The following is a 16914-nucleotide window of genomic DNA, read 5'->3' on the forward strand; positions in this document are numbered from 1 at the left end:
CCGAGCCCCCAGTCAGCAATATCGACAATTAAATTATTAAGAACACAAGGGTGCAATCCAAAAGAATAACAATTTAATACATAATACAAATCAAACGATATTAAATTCTCAACCAATCTGCTTCCTCTCGACCATGTGACAACCTATTTCATCACGTGATTTTAGTGTGAGATGGCTTTCTACTCATCTGAGTTTACTACGCCAATTGCTTTCCTCCTTCCGGCGTTCTCCGATTCTTCCTGTCCCCCTCCCCTTTTGTCTTCCTTTTTCCTCCTCCTTTTCTTTCTCTCTTTCCTTCAACGAGGCTTGTTCCCCGCCTAATTCTATTCTCTATTTCTCCTTCCGGCGTTCTCCGCCTATTTCTATCCTGTCTCTCTGAGACTCGGGACTTCACTACTCTGTCCCCAAAAGCTTCCTACGAAAAACACAAGGACGTTAGCATTTATGTTAGCCATCTCGCTCACACTAAATCAACAATCAATCAATCATCAGATCAAGGTTATCTACATCTTTGGTCACGCATTCGTGCACATCGAAAAACACACACGTTCTTATAAACAACGTTGCAATAAGAGCGGTAACCTACTTATCAAATTGCGTCACATCAATATATATATATATATATATATATATATATATATATATATATATATATATATATATATATATATATATATATATATATATATATATATTCTTAATCTCATTATTCTCAACAGTATCACAATAATCCGACGCATTTCTGTACTTTACACTCCCACAAGTGTACACAAATATTCAAATATTCATATTATTTAAATTTACACACTGCAGCCATTTTACAAGCTACCATTTAATTCACAATTGCAAAATCTAGAATATCACATGAATAAATATACTAGTTTACTACGAAGTAACTAAATAGCGAAATACAATATTAATTCTGCCCAGCGAGCAATCTACATAATCATAGCTCATTTCTCAAGTACGCATGTAAATTAAACAATACAAGGGTAGTTCTATGTACTAACCATTCTAGTAAGTAAATATACATACTGCACTTAATTACAATTTCAATGCCGTAACATTCTGCAACAATCGAGCAAATAACTCACTGACCTTTACGAAGCTTTCTGTCCTTAGAATATACTAAGAGTTTTCCCGCCAAATCACGAGTGGCTCCCTCGGAGTGAGTATATTCTGCTTTACCAGTACGACGGCTTACAAATCACTAATTCGTTATTAGTTCAAATGACTGTTAAGTTCTGGTTCGAATTGATGGTCCCACCCTTCCTCAGTTTTGATCGGATATCAATTCTAGCCCCAGTCTATCCAGCTTAACAGACGAGCCTCAGGCCATCTGTCAAGCGGAGAGATTTACAATAGCATCGAGGGTCCTTTGTTCTTAGAACAAAGCCGTTAACATCCATCTGCTATTGTTAACACCTAACGAAGGGTTCTTGTACAAACAAAATCGCCGTAACAGTGCAGGGTCGAAATACTCATTGCGCTAACCCATTCCTTTGTTCCTGACTTACGTAATCGCGGGCAGGCAAACGTGACAGTGACTACCTATTCTACAAAGAAACCTACTATTAAGTATGAAGGAGCAAGATTTAGAAAGGCTTTTCATTTCTTGTTTCCATATTTTGAAGACAAAAAACCACAAAAGTAGTCTTCTAAAGCTAAATTGCATTCCGTTTAGCACCAAAAGTTTGAAGACCAGCTAGAATATACACTAGCCCGAGACCACCCAGAATATACACCCTTCTGAGACCACCCAGAAAATACACTCATCTGAGATCACCCAGAATATACACTCATCTGAGACCACCCAGAATGTACACTAGTCAGAAACCATCCAGAATATACAATCGTCTAAGACCACCTAGAATATACACTAGCCCGAGACCACCCAGAATATACACTAGTCCAAGACCAAACAGAATATACAATCGTCTGAGACCACACAGAATATACACTAGCCAGAGACCACCCAGAATATACACTAGTCCGAGACCACCCAGAATATACAATCGTCTGAGACCACTAGCCAGAGACCACCCATAATATACAATCGTCTGAGACCACCCATAATATACACTAGTCCGAGACCACCCAGAATATACAATCGTCTGAGACCACCCAGAATATACACTAGCCCGAGACCACCCAGAATATACACTAGTCCAAAACCACCCAGAATATACACTCGTCTGAGACCACCTAGAATATACACTCGTCTGAGACCACCCAGAATATACACTCATCTGAGACCACCCAGAATATACACTAGTCCGAAACCATCCAGAATATACAATCGTCTAAGACGACCTAGAATATACACTAGCCCGAGACCACCCAGAATATACACTCATCTGAGACCACCCAGAATATACACTAGTCCAAGATCAAACAGAATATACAATCGTCTGAGACCACACAGAATATACACTAGCCAGAGACCACCCATAATATACACTAGTCCGAGACCACCCAGAATATACAATCGTCTGAGACCACCCAGAATATACACTAGCCCGAGACCACCCAGAATATACACTAGTCCAAAACCACCCAGAATATACACTCGTCTGAGACCACCTAGAATATACACTCGTCTGAGACCACCCAGAATATACACTAGTCCGAAACCATCCAGAATATACAATCGTCTAAGACCACCTAGAATATACACTAGCCCGAGACCACCCAGAATATACACTCATCTGAGACCACCCAGAATATACACTAGTCCAAGATCAAACAGAATATACAATCGTCTGAGACCACACAGAATATACACTAGCCAGAGACCACCCATAATATACACTAGTCCGAGACCACCCAGAATATACAATCGTCTGAGGCCACCCAGAATATACACTAGCCCGAGACCACCCAGAACATACACTAGTCCAAAACCACCCAGAATATACACTCGTCTGAGACCACCTAGAATATAGACTCGTCTGAGACCACCCAGAATATACACTCATCTGAGACCACCCAGAATATACACTAGTCCGAAACCATCCAGAATATACAATCGTCTAAGACCACCTAGAATATACACTAGCCCGAGACCACCCAGAATATACACTCATCTGAGACCACCCAGAATATACACTAGTCCAAGATCAAACAGAATATACAATCGTCTGAGACCACACAGAATATACACTAGCCAGAGACCACCCAGAACATACACTAGTCCGAGACCACCCAGAATATACAATCGTCTGAGACCACTAGCCAGAGACCACCCAGAATATACAATCGTCTGAGACCACCCATAATATACACTAGTCCGAGACCACCCAGAATATACAATCGTCTGAGACCACCCAGAATATACACTAGCCCGAGACCACCCAGAATATACACTAGTCCAAAACCACCCAGAATATACACTCGTCTGAGACCACCTAGAATATAGACTCGTCTGAGACCACCCAGAATATACACTCATCTGAGACCACCCAGAATATACACTAGTCCGAAACCATCCAGAATATACAATCGTCTAAGACCACCTAGAATATACACTAGCCCGAGACCACCCAGAATATACACTCATCTGAGACCACCCAGAATATACACTAGTACAAGATCAAACAGAATATACAATCGTCTGAGACCACACAGAATATACACTAGCCAGAGACCACCCAGAACATACACTAGTCCGAGACCACCCAGAATATACAATCGTCTGAGACCACTAGCCAGAGACCACCCAGAATATACAATCGTCTGAGACCACCCATAATATACACTAGTCCGAGACCACCCAGAATATACAATCGTCTGAGACCACCCAGAATATACACTAGCCAGAGACCACCCAGAATATACACTCGTCCGAGACCACCTGTAATCAATTTCAGAACATGCAATTATAGAGATGAAGACTGGATGTGAAAGTTCTAAATCTGATGACTCTCACCCCCACCCGTGTACGTTGCTTGCGTTCCACATTAAAATCCAACTGTTAAAAATAAGTTAGAATCAGATAGCAAATAGCAAGTAGAACAATACTCACGCATGCAAAAGCATTCACACAAAACAATTATTCTTCTAAACTAAATGAACTGCTTGTTTCGTAGTACATAAAAATTTTCACCTACTTATAGTAACTATACAGTCTATATCTCAAGCTGTCTGGTAATAAACGTCCCACTCCTTCCAAACGTTTTCTTGAAAGCAATGTGTGTGCTACATGCTGAGCGGCTCCACCGGCCTTAAATAGACCAATAACATTATGCCATTAGACTCGATCTCTATGCTGCAAAGTCTGCAACAGTGGAGGACCAGTATTGTTAAGTCTTTATCAAACATAGCTGACCATTTTCTATAATAACTGTAAGTTTCTACCATCGAAATACGTACGTGAATAGTGATTTCTCATTGTCATATTGCTGTTTTTCCTTCAAATTCATTTCAACTCCATGGATCTCCTGTTATGTCATTATAAGATGACTTTCGTCATATTTTGCTTTAAATTTAACTAATAAAAATAAATCTTTTTCCGAATAATTCCAGTAACAGTTACAGAACAATATCTGGTTTATGTGTAATTCTGTACAGCTCGAGACACATTACCCGTGCTTTTTGTACAAAGACGTTATATCAAACTATATTTTGCAGCTAATGTTCTAATTCTGTCTGATTTTTAGAGCCATAAGGATTACTTGCATCAGTTTCCATCATCGTCAACATCATCATCATCTTCCTCTTCTTTCATTGGTGTTTTATCATATTAATTTTTTTTCTTTTCTTCCTCAACAAAATAGAAACGGTGTGCATGAGACATCAAAATATGCTTGCTGTATGCGTTAAATATCGATTACGCTGTTTATTAAACAATACCCGTACTAAAACTAAAGTCGAACACGAAACTTTTCATAAATTTTTTATGATTTTTCCGAAAACTTAACCAGGTTTTCTAATTTCTAAACAAACCGACAATTGCTCATCAAAACAGAACCACCTTTAGCTCTCACCTTTTTCACGGACATGTAATAAATTTGTTTATCTGTAAGACCGGGGTAGATAGTAGACAGTTTCTTCCATATATTAGTCTGAATGACTATTTGTTCTTTTGACTGGAGTTGGTCCCACTTGTTCGCAACAAATATGGAAGCCTCTGGATTGAACCCTTCCTCTCCTGCTGAATGTATCACCGTTCTCAGGAAATCAGGAAGCTATATAAAATCATTAAAAGTTTTAGTTATGGTGGTATAAGCAGCTATTGTTTCCGTTTAATTTCTTTATATTATTATTTTTAAATCTATATTTGGTTAATGTTCATTTACGCTAATTACACAGTGTCGATAATTTCTGTCGTGTTTGTGTATTCACTATTACCAGTTGAAATTCAAGTTTAAATAAAAGATTTTGTGCGACATTCAATACATTTCAAATGTTTTTCTGTTGTACTGACTACGACTGTAATTACTGATGGCTTAGTATCACACACACACACACACACGTTTCATATGTTTTTATGTGATTTTCCCCACTACGAAATCATTACTTTTTAAAGATAAAAACACAAGTTAAAATGTTAAATTGGCACGAAGGAGAGAGAGAGAGAGAGAGAGAGAGAGAGAGAGAGAAAGCAGACAGCTTATTATGACGAGTTCATTCATTCGGATGCTTAGTAATGTCGGGCCACAGTATCGTGCGTTGATATCGAATGATAAGCAGAAGTACGCGATGAGTGGAAAACAACGTTACATGTTGATTTATGAACTACTGATTGCATCTGGGCTTTAATTAATCGTTGTAAAGTGCGAAGCCAGACGAAAATGTTTTGTGATATTTAAAAATGATTGGAACAAGGATACAATGGTAACCTCCGAGAGCTGTTCTTCAATAATTTCAAGCACAAAAATAATTCTTGAACAATGTTGGAATAATTCAGGTCTACTGGTTTGTATGTTGGCATAAAATGTCATTCAAATTCGGAAATCAGCATGCGAATAAGAGTAGGAAACAATCCAAATATAACACGCCCTTACCCTTCCTTTCGTTATAGCACCGGTTGACGTAATCATGTAGATGAAACTAAATGATTTCTTCAAATACTGAACTATATACTTGGACAGCTGTCCAGCTCCTCCTATACCAGGTGTGTCAACAATAACAATGCCCTCCTGAAAATGCGAGATCTTCTAGACAAGAGATGGTTATTAGAATTAAAGTCATTGTTTACAAAGCTTCTGAAATATACTTTTGTTTGTTCTACTTGATACTGCTAATGAGAAGGAAAAAATGTTAATACTAACCCTGATAAACCAGACTCTTCTAACTGTGAATCATCTATATTGTGTATCAAAACAAAGAAAACTTCCCACAAGCTGATGGAGGATTCGAAAGGAGGTTATGGAGGTGTGTGGATAAAAAACTCTACCCACACAAGCTTACGTTAAACTGAGTTATTTAAAATGCGGAGAATGAAAGAGAAAATGGAAACAAACACTGAAATACTTACACATTTAATTAAATTAATGCAGGAGTAAAATTATCGAGCGAAGACGGTGGAGGTAGAATGAGACGTTTTACGTAGGAGTAAACAAATTAGAAATCTAAATTATAGGTATGGACCCGAGGTGTAAAGCCTAGATTATTCGAAATATGACCATTTTCTGAGTAACCTTCATGCCCAAAATACCGACTGTTGTTCAATATTTAATATCGCTCCTAAGTGTTCTGGGTAATCTCTTCCCTGCATCCAATATGGTACACTCATTCTTCTGAGGATCTTCTGATCTTACCTTGAATTCTGTCTCGATATCTTCAAATAAGAAAATGACATATACTATACCAAATGCTAAGTGTATAGAGATGTATGCATTGTACCAAATGCTAGGTGTACATAGATATATGCATTGTACCAAATGCTAAGTGAACAGAGATGTATGTACTGTACCAAATGCTAAGTGTACAGAGGTGTATTCATTGTACCAAATGCTAAGTGTACAGAGGTACATGTATTGTATCAAATACTAAGTGTACAGAGGTGTATTCATTATACAAAATAGTATGTGAACAGATATGTATGCATTGTACCAAATACTATGTGTACAGAGATGTATGCATTGTACCAACTACTAAGTGTCCAAGCTTTGATATCAACATTTCTATATATAAAAATTTTTTACACCTTGCTACAGTTTTTCTTCACTCTATGAAGTACCAGCATCACATAATAATATCAATTGTTGTGATGGTTAGATGGAAAATTGATATTTATATTATTTTAAAAAACACTCTTCTCCTATTTATTATCATTCTTGTCATTATTCAAACAGTATAGATTGATGAGCCTGTCTTTGATCTGATGACAGATGAGGATTTAAAGGAATATGTTCCTAAGTATGGTGACAGAATAGCAGTGCTTGCCATCGCTAGACACATTGTATTTTCCGAACCAAGGCTTGTACACTAGTGAGCGCCGAGCAAAGGCCACTGAGCAGACTGCAAAACATACTGAGCAAATGTTTTTACGGAAATTGTATCCTCAGGCAGGGTGCGTCAATGTGGGTGGGGGTCACGAGTCACGACCCCTGGGGTGTCACCCTCACCATCCCACTCCCCAAAAAGGGGGGTCTAACCAAGATAACCTTAACATTCCTACAGATAGACTTTAAACGGTTAGTAGTAGTAGTAGAAGTAGTAGGCGGAGTAGTAGTAGTAGCAGATTAGCAGTAGTAGTAGTAGACTAGTAGTAGTAGAGCTAACTCACTGATAATTATTAAATTAAACTAAAAGTATTATGCCATTACTAGAAAACTTGAAATTATTTTAATAAAAAATTCAATAAAGTAGTAGTCTAAAGTACTTTGAAAGTTTAAATAAAATAAGTCAAGATTGTTTTTATTCATATTAAGCCTAGACAAAAATGTACTCATAGAAAGCAAAAGACTTTATAATACTGTCACTCTTTTTTTTGTCTTGTTTTTATCACTTTTCCAAAAAAGATAAACAGCTTCCAGATCAATGTTCTGTCCACTTGTTAAATAAAACTTTATCCTCATCAACATGTCCAAATGATCTGCTTTCAGTCTATTGCGGGATTTTGTCTTGATACTGTTCATCAAACAGAATCCTCGTTCTGCATTTGCACTGGAGGCTTGAAACGTGCCACAGATATCAAGCAATGTTGCAAGGTTTGAAAACTTACCTTCTGCCAATCCATAGCTAACTACATCTGAGACTTTTTTTTAATGTCCCAGATTGTATTTTTTCATTTAATATAAATTTGAACTCGTTATATTCCTTGATCAACATATTCTTTGTATCATCGCCAATTTTTGTCAGAAAATGATTGTACTTGGCAGACAATTTCAATAGCTCTTGATTTCCAAATTGAAAGTCTGTACTTGAATTGCTTGTGTATCGAATGCAATCCATTCCTCTACTTCTCCTTTAGAGAATCTCTCTTGCAAATGAATCTAAACTCGCTGAATAAATCTAAGAATTGCAGCTGTATCAACATCAAAAAAATTATCCTTTGAAAGCACATCTACCACTTCGTCACTCCAATTTACTTGTTGTGCTAAATACTGCAGCTGCAGTTTACTAATCTTTAAACTTCTTGATTGCTTCATAAATAGTTATACTGTCACATGTTGTCAATTTAACAATACCAGCAAAATATGTTCGATGGCACTTTGCTGCAGTTGGTCGATACTTGATAAAGATAATCAGCATTTTAGTGACTGATATGTCTGTACTCTCATCCACAATCAATGTATGAAATTGAGAATCACGAATTTCTTCCATGATGGCTTCTCTAACAACAGCAGCAATACACTCGACAAATTGAAAAGCGTAATTTTTACTCCGCCAACTCTCTGGAATTTTAACATACTTTGCCAAATCATCATGAATTTCTTGCACAGACAATATTGATGAATTCATTGAAATTGCCAGAATAACACTGTCATTGTCTATCAAAAGCTTTACTTGCTCACCTATGTTTCTGTACGTTCGTTGAATTCCATTCTTGTCTGCCGACCGCTGGTTGTTTCGATAAGCAAATTGTTGATTCCCCTACCAGACTTTATACTTCTCAATGTCGACACCGATTCCAAGTGTAAGTTTTCAGCAAGATGTCTTTTCAAATAATCCATTTTCCAAAGATCCCAGATCTTTCCAACCCCAAACTCACAAGAAGACTTGGCTTCCTCGCACATCTTGCAAACAACTTCGTTGACTTCACTGAACGTTAAACTATGTCCAAGCTCAACACATTTAGGCGTTTTTGAATCCACAGTCTCAGTGTCAACGAGTTCTTTTAGCCACGACAGTTTAAACCTAATAGCAGCTCTTTTCCTTGGCTCCTCCAAATCATCTTGATGTGTTCGTTTTGACATTTAAAAATATGAATATCAGCAATAACAAATTATAAATATTTATACGTTATAGTAAAGTAACTGTATATGTGTTATCTCTATAAAAAGCAAATAAGCAATGAAAAGATTCCTATAGTCTCGCTACATTCATATAATTATAGGCTGACATTAATCGCGTGTCTCCTATAGGAAAGGAGAAGATAAGATCTGGTGTCTTAATTATTAACACTCGTCTTATATTTCTGAAACCCGCAGGCATTCAGGCATAGCAGATAAGCAGCAGCTGTGGAGTTGAGCCAGCTACGGCAGTGATGTGAATATCCTCCCTCCATATTTCCTCTTTTACACATAGAGCTTCCCAGTGCCAAGCCATGCATCATTACCATGAGCAATCACAAGAATTATCTCTGCGCGCAGAATACATTAGCTGCTCTAAGACATCAAGCGGGAACATTGCTTATATGATGTCCAGTCTTCTTTATATGCTGTGCTGTCGTCCTTATATGATGTGCAAACTTCTTTATATGCCGTGCTTTCGTCGTTATATGATGTCCAGACTTCTATATATGCTGTGCTTCCGTCCTTACATTATGTCAAGACTTCTTTATATGCTGTGTTTTCGTCCTTATATGAAGTGCAAACTTCTTTATATGATGTGCTTTCGTCCTTATATGATGTCCAGACTTCTTTATATGCTGTGATGTCGTCCTTATATGATGTGCAAACGTCTTTATATTCTGTGCTTTCGTCATTTTGTGAAGTGCAAACTTCTTTATATGCTGTGCTTTCGTCCTTATATGATGGCCAGACTTCTTTATATGCGGTTGTTTCGTCCTTATATGACGTGCAAACTTCTTTATATGCTGTACTTTTGTATTTATATGATGTGCAAACTTCTTTATGTGCTGTGCATTTGTACTTATATGATGTGCAAACTTCTTTATATGCTGTGCTGTCGTCCTTGTATTATGTGCAAACTTCTTTATATGCGGTGCTGTCGTCCTGATATGATGTGCAAACTTCTCTATATGCTGTGCTGTCGTCCTTGTATTATGTGCAAACTTCTTTATATGCTGTGCTTTTGTCCTTATATGATGGCCAGACTTCTTTATATGCGGTTGTTTCGTCCTTATATGACGTGCAAGCTTCTTTATATGCTGTACTTTTGTATTTATATGATGTGCAAACTTCTTTATGTGCTGTGCATTTGTACTTATATGATGTGCAAACTTCTTTATATGCGGTGCTGTCGTCCTTATATGATGTGAAAACTTCTTTATATGCTGTGCTTTCGTCCTTTTGTGAAGTGCAAACTTCTTTATATGCTGTGCTTTCGTCCTTATATGATGGCCAGACTTCTATATATGCAGTGCTTCCGTCCTTACATGATGTCCAGACTTCTTTATATGATGTGCTTTCGTCCTTATATGAAGTGCAAACTTTTTTATATGATGTGCTTCCGGCCTTATATGATGTCCAGACTTCTTTATATGCGGTTGTTTCGTCCTTATATGATGTGCAAACTTCTTTATATGCTGTACTTTTGTGCTTATATGATGTGCAAACTTCTTTATGTGCTGTGCATTTGTACTTATATGATTTGCAAACTTCGTTATATGCTATGCTGTCGTCCTTATATCATGTGCAAACTTCTATATATGCTGTGCTTTCGTCCTTATATGATGTGCAAACTTCTGTATATGCTGTACGTTCGTCTTATATGATATGCAGACTTCTTTATAGGCTGTTCTGTCCTCCTTGTATTATGTGCAAACTTCTTTATATGCGGTGCTGTCGTCCTTATATGATGTACGAACTTCTTTATATGCTGTGATTTCGTCCTTATATGATGGCAAGACTTCTTTATATGCGGTTGTTTCGTCCTTATATGATATGCAAACTTCTTTATATGCTGTGCATTCGTACTTATATGATGTGCAAACTTCTTTATATGCTGTGCTTTCGTCCTTTTGTGAAGTACAAACTTCTTTATAGGATGTGCGTTCGTCCTTAAATGATGTCCAGACATCTTATATGCTGTACTTTCGTACTTATATGATGTGAAAACGTCTTTATATGATGTGCTTTCGTTCTTATATGAAGTGCAAAATTCTTTATATGCTGTGATTTTGTACTTATATGATGTGCAAACTTCTTTATATGATGTGCAAACTTCTTTATATGCTGTGCTTTCGTCCTTATATGATGCCCAGACTTCTTTATATGATGTGCTTTCGTCCTTATATGAAGTGAGAACTTCTTTATATGATGTGCGTTCGTCCTTAAATGATGTCCAGACATCTTAAGTGCTGTGCTTTCGCCCTTATATGAAGTGCAAAATTCTTTATATGCTGTGCTTTCGTCCTTATATGAAGTGCAAAATTCTTTATATGCTGTGCTTTCTTACTTATATGATGTGAAAGCTTCTTTATATGCTGTGATTTCGTCCTTATATGAGGTGCAAAATTCTTTATATGCTGTGATTTTATACTTATATGATGTGCAAACTTCTTTATATGATGTGCAAACTTCTTTATATGCTGTGCTTTCGTCCTTATATGATGTCCAGACTTCTTTATACGCTGTGCTTTCGTCCTTATATGAAGTGCAAAATTCTTTATATGCTGTGCTTTCGTACTTTCATGATGTGAAAACTTCTTTATATGCTGTGATTTCGTACTTATATGATGTGCAGACTTCCTTATATCCTGTGCTTTCGTCCTTATATGAAGTGCAGACTTCTTTGTATGCTGTGCTTTTGTCCTTATACGAAGTGCAAACTCCTTTACATGCTGTGCTTTCGTCCTTATATGATGTGAAAACTTCTTTATATGATGTGCTTTCGCCCTTATATGAAGTGAGAACTTCTTTATATGATGTGCGTTCGTCCTTAAATGATGTCCAGACATCTTATATGCTGTGCTTTCGTACTTATATGATGTGAAAACGTCTTTATATGATGTGCTTTCGTCCTTATATGAAGTGCAAAATTCTTTATATGCTGTGATTTTGTACTTATATGATGTGAAACTTCTTTATATGATGTGCAAACTTCTTTATATGCTGTGCTTTCGTCCTTATATGATGCCCAGACTTCTTTATATGATGTGCTTTCGTCCTTATATGAAGCGAGAACCTCTTTATATGATGTGCGTTCGTCCTTAAATGATGTCCAGACATCTTAAGTGCTGTGCTTTCGCCCTTATATGAAGTGCAAAATTCTTTATATGCTGTGCTTTCGTCCTTATATGAAGTGCACAATTCTTTATATGCTGTGCTTTCTTACTGATATGATGTGAAAGCTTCTTTATATGCTGTGATTTCGTCCTTATATGAAGTGCAAAATTCTTTATATGCTGTGATTGTGTACTTATATGATGTGCAAACTTCTTTATATGATGTGCAAACTTCTTTATATGCTGTGCTTTCGTCCTTATATGATGTCCAGACTTCTTTATACGCTGTGCTTTCGTCCTTATATGAAGTGCAAAATTCTTTATATGCTGTGCTTTCGTACTTTCATGATTTGAAAACTTCTTTATATGCTGTGATTTCGTCCTTATATGATGTGCAGACTTCCTTATATCCTGTGCTTTCGTCCTTATATGAAGTGCAGACTTCTTTGTATGCTGTGCTTTTGTCCTTATACGAAGTGCAAACTCCTTTACATGCTGTGCTTTCGTCATTATATGATGTGCAAACTTCTTTATATGCTGTGCGTTCGTCCTTATATGATCTGCAAACTTTTTTATATGCTGTGATTTCGTCCTTATATGATGTGCAAACTTCATTATATGCTGTGCTTTCGTCCTTATATGATGTGAAAGCTTCTTTATATGCTGTGCTTTCGTCCTTATATGATGTGCAAACTTCTTTATATGCTGTGCTTTCGTCCTTATATGATATGCAAACTTCTTTATATGCTGTGTTTTCGTCCTTATATGATGCGAAAGCTTCTTTATATGCTGTGCTTTCGTCTTTATATAATGTCCAGACTTCTTTATATGTTGTGCTTTCGCCCTTCTATGAAGTGCAAACTTCTTTATATGACATTTCTATATGAGAAGCAAAAAACTTTCCCAGTCTCTTGAAGGGGTCAAATAGTTCTTTCACAAAAGTAATTTGGTTTGCTCTTTTATCATCACCCTGTCAATTAGATGAGAGAGAGAGAGAGAGAGAGAGAGAGAGAGAGTTTATAATGACGAAGGTATCTTGGTACTGATAATGTTTATTGGAAAACATTTTCTCAATGAATATCATTCAATTGCATATCAGTCTTTGGTTAATAGAGAACCTTAGTGACATTGTTAAATATCTGACTAGTCGAGACAAGATTTTTGTGTGAAGATCCTTTAAATATGACTAAAACATATTTAATTCAGTGTCCCATGTACTAGCTATAATATTGGTGAAGATATAACCTTTTGAGTATGTGATGATTTTATATCAAGTATTTTATCTGTGTTTATTTTATGCGGCTTGAATATACTTGAATATAATTTCTTTTCTGAGGCACCAAAAACTGTTAAGTGATGATATATATCACCCCTTTGTTAAAAAGGCTACGAAGTTCTGCGAATCATGACATTTTTCTTCATTGGTAGTGTAACCAGATTCCTCCCCACCAGAGGCGCCTTCAGAAATATTTTCGGAAGGGGAGGAGGCATACATGTAGTGGTCAGCGATAATGTTTTAAGTATGTATTGCACTCCCCTTGCCCGTATGTGCAGGCCTCCATGCTCCCAGCATGAATATAACATGTCTGTATTAATTAGTAATTTTAAAATCATTCGAACATTGCTAATTAAATTAACTGGTGTTCATCGATGTATAGATATAATTCAATCTTTGTAGTCAACTTACTAGTTACTCTGGATAAATATCATTAATCCACTCTTTAATTTCGATTTATGTTAAGCTCTTGTATCATCCATTTGGTGTTATATGTTCATTTCTATATGTGCCACTAGTCCCACAGCCTTTATTCATATTTTGGTCTCAAATGTTTATTCTTGTATGTGCAAACTAATCCCATAGCATGTTATCACCCATTTGAAGTTAAATGTTGATTTTGTATGTGTAACTAGTCTCTAGGTTATTTTGTGCCTCTACCATACCAAAGGTTTAAATATCATATATCTTTGAATTCTGTCCATACAATGATGAACACCAATTACTTAGTAATGTTTGTTTTCCTTGATCTAACATTATAAAATAATCGAATCGATTTAACATTAAACAAATTGTTTTTGTAAAAATTATTGTGAAGACAATAATATATATGGTCGTTTTAATAAATTCTCTCTCTCTCTCTCTCTCTCTCTCTCTCTCTCTCTCTCTGAATGCCTAAACATTATTAAGAAATACACACGTTTTATCCATGTGGTTATAATAGTAATGCAGAGAAATGTTACGATTTGCAGAACCGTGTAACCTATTTGCCAAAGGGAAGAGAGTCATCATCACTTGAGACCTTCTTTGTGCCAGAGATTAAAAAAGCAGAATATATTCAAACCGAAGAAAATATATACAGATGTAATACTTGGTATAATTCTTCACGGACTCAAAGGGTTACACATTCACCACTACAGTGAGGTTCTAATTTGTATAAAATCATCCATATGGCTAGTACATAGAGCAAACCAGGAATCCTGGGATAGTCCAAATCTCTCTCTGTCTCTCTCTCTCTCTCTCTCTAAAAAAAAAAAAGAGGAGAGGTTAAAGATTTAATGAATGCACACATAAAATACTTTCAAGTGTCTTTACAATATACAGTCGTTATTATTTTTATGAGGTACTAATGAAAAGAACCGAATTGATTAAAAATAGAAAATAAACTTTGCACAAACAATTAAGCCCACCAACATTGGAAGCTCTTCGAAATAATTGTTCGGTGATGTTGCCCTATTCGATTCGAGGGGAGATCTTGATACTGCCAATAGCACTGGGGTCTTATGACTGGGTGGCAGTGGCGGCCGCCGCCTCGATTTATCTGTAATCGGCGGCTTCATTTAACAGCCTTACAATGTTAGTCACATCTTTCTGTCTTACCTGATGCCTAATGCTCGTATATTTTGCGCTCTTGGCTCAATCATAGTTATCTCCCTTTATAACGTAGTGGAACCCTCCGTTCTTTTCATAAAGTTGATCAATTCACTATTGTGCTTCTTTTATTTTTCAATAATGTTGAAAATGTGTGTTTACCTTTTTTGTTGTTATTTTGTTTCCTTTTTATGCTTGCTTAACCGGCTTAGTTTTCTTTCGTTTGGTGTTTGCTTGCTTGATTTGTTACTTATTTGTTTCTTTTGACATTTACCTCTTTCGTTTGCGCTTTTTTATTTATTTTAATTTTATTATTATCCTTTTATTTTGTATACCGTTGCTTGTTTTGCATTTCCTGGTTTTATTTGTGTTTTCATTGTTTCTTTTAATATTCATCTGTTTCGCTTTGCCTCTTTTGTTTTATTATTATCTAATTATTTTAGATACCGTTATTTCTTTTGATCTTTGATTGTTTCATTTGTGTTTTGTTTGCTTCTTTTCACATTTGCCTGTTTCCTTTATGTTTTGTTTCTTTTCTTTGAGTATTGTACGAGTTTTAAATATTTTTATTTTACAAGCATGCTCGTTTTATTTGACTTTCTTGGTTTATTTGAGAGTTACTAATGTTCTTTTGATTGCATAATTTTGATGGCCATGGCCATGCATAATGAAATTTACTTATTTTGTTTTAATTTTGTGCATCACTGACAATATGAATGACCGAAGCAGCAATGATTTACAATGTATATACCTCCATCCCCAACATTCGAGGTATCTTGTTACAGAACTGGTGGGAGAAAACTTGTAAGATTAACAGTACTGTTTTATTTGGCAAGGTGCTGATGATAGACCTTGAATGATTTCGCTCCATTTGAGTCGACTAAGCTATATTGTCTCACTACACCGGCACACCACGCGCTGAAGCAAGAAGTCATGACTGAAATTTTGAGACAAATTCTGAACCATCTTTCACCAAGTCCTTTATTCCAATATTTTGTCAATGAAAAGCTCGATAGCACAGAAAATTGCAAGAATCTGACTGACGTAGAGCTTTCAAGACTCGGAATCAGTACCATTGGGGATAGAGTACGCTTCAGAGAGAAGATAAAGCAAGCAGGCGAGTTCAAGTAAAATGAACTAAATGGTTAACTAAAGTTTTCAGATACTAACCGGTTTGTTTGTTTTAATCACCCACCTACCAATATTTAAAACGAAATGCATCAAGGATACATACAAATTCACAAAACATAGTAATTTCATTTATCACCTTAGAAGTTTAAACCTGATTGTCGCAAAAGGCCATTCACTATGTCTACCTATTCGCGTTTCAACTTACGTAAACAGGCAAACGAACGGCTCGATGTCTTTTCCTGGTTTCTAGAATAGTCTGTTTCAATAAAACCTTTGTCTTTTTAGCCATATTTGCAATGTCTAGTTTTGATAGTTTTAAAACAAATGAAAAAGAGATACTCTTATACAGTGGTGCAGTACTATATAAAGACGTGAGAGAACGCAATTAAGAACTGAT

General features: G+C 36.3%; 1 protein-coding gene across 5 annotated transcripts in view; it reads right to left on the minus strand.

The window, feature by feature from the left end:
* Positions 1-51: 51 nt before the first annotated feature.
* The window catches only part of LOC149794042 (uncharacterized), a 35779-nt gene continuing 18916 nt past the window's right edge, over positions 52-16914 (minus strand). For 3 of the 5 annotated variants that reach the window (XR_016422940.1, XM_089967987.1, XM_089967988.1), the window contains 3 exons: positions 4986-5186; positions 4110-4222; positions 52-415 (listed from right to left, as the gene is read on the minus strand). Coding sequence is in view for 4 of the 5 variants with exons in the window: in XM_089967987.1 (XP_089824113.1) it covers positions 394-415; positions 4110-4222; positions 4986-5186 (336 nt within the window). In the remaining variant the exon portion in view is untranslated. Of the gene's footprint in view, positions 416-4109; positions 4223-4985; positions 5187-6005; positions 6285-6761; positions 6782-16914 lie in introns of those variants that run through there. The other 2 variants (XM_089967989.1, XM_089967990.1) reach the window with 2 other exon arrangements.

The sequence above is a fragment of the Sinohyriopsis cumingii genome, chromosome 8 (assembly GCF_028554795.1).
Source record: "Sinohyriopsis cumingii isolate HCF-2022 chromosome 8, ASM2855479v2, whole genome shotgun sequence".
NCBI lineage: Eukaryota > Metazoa > Mollusca > Bivalvia > Unionida > Unionidae > Sinohyriopsis > Sinohyriopsis cumingii.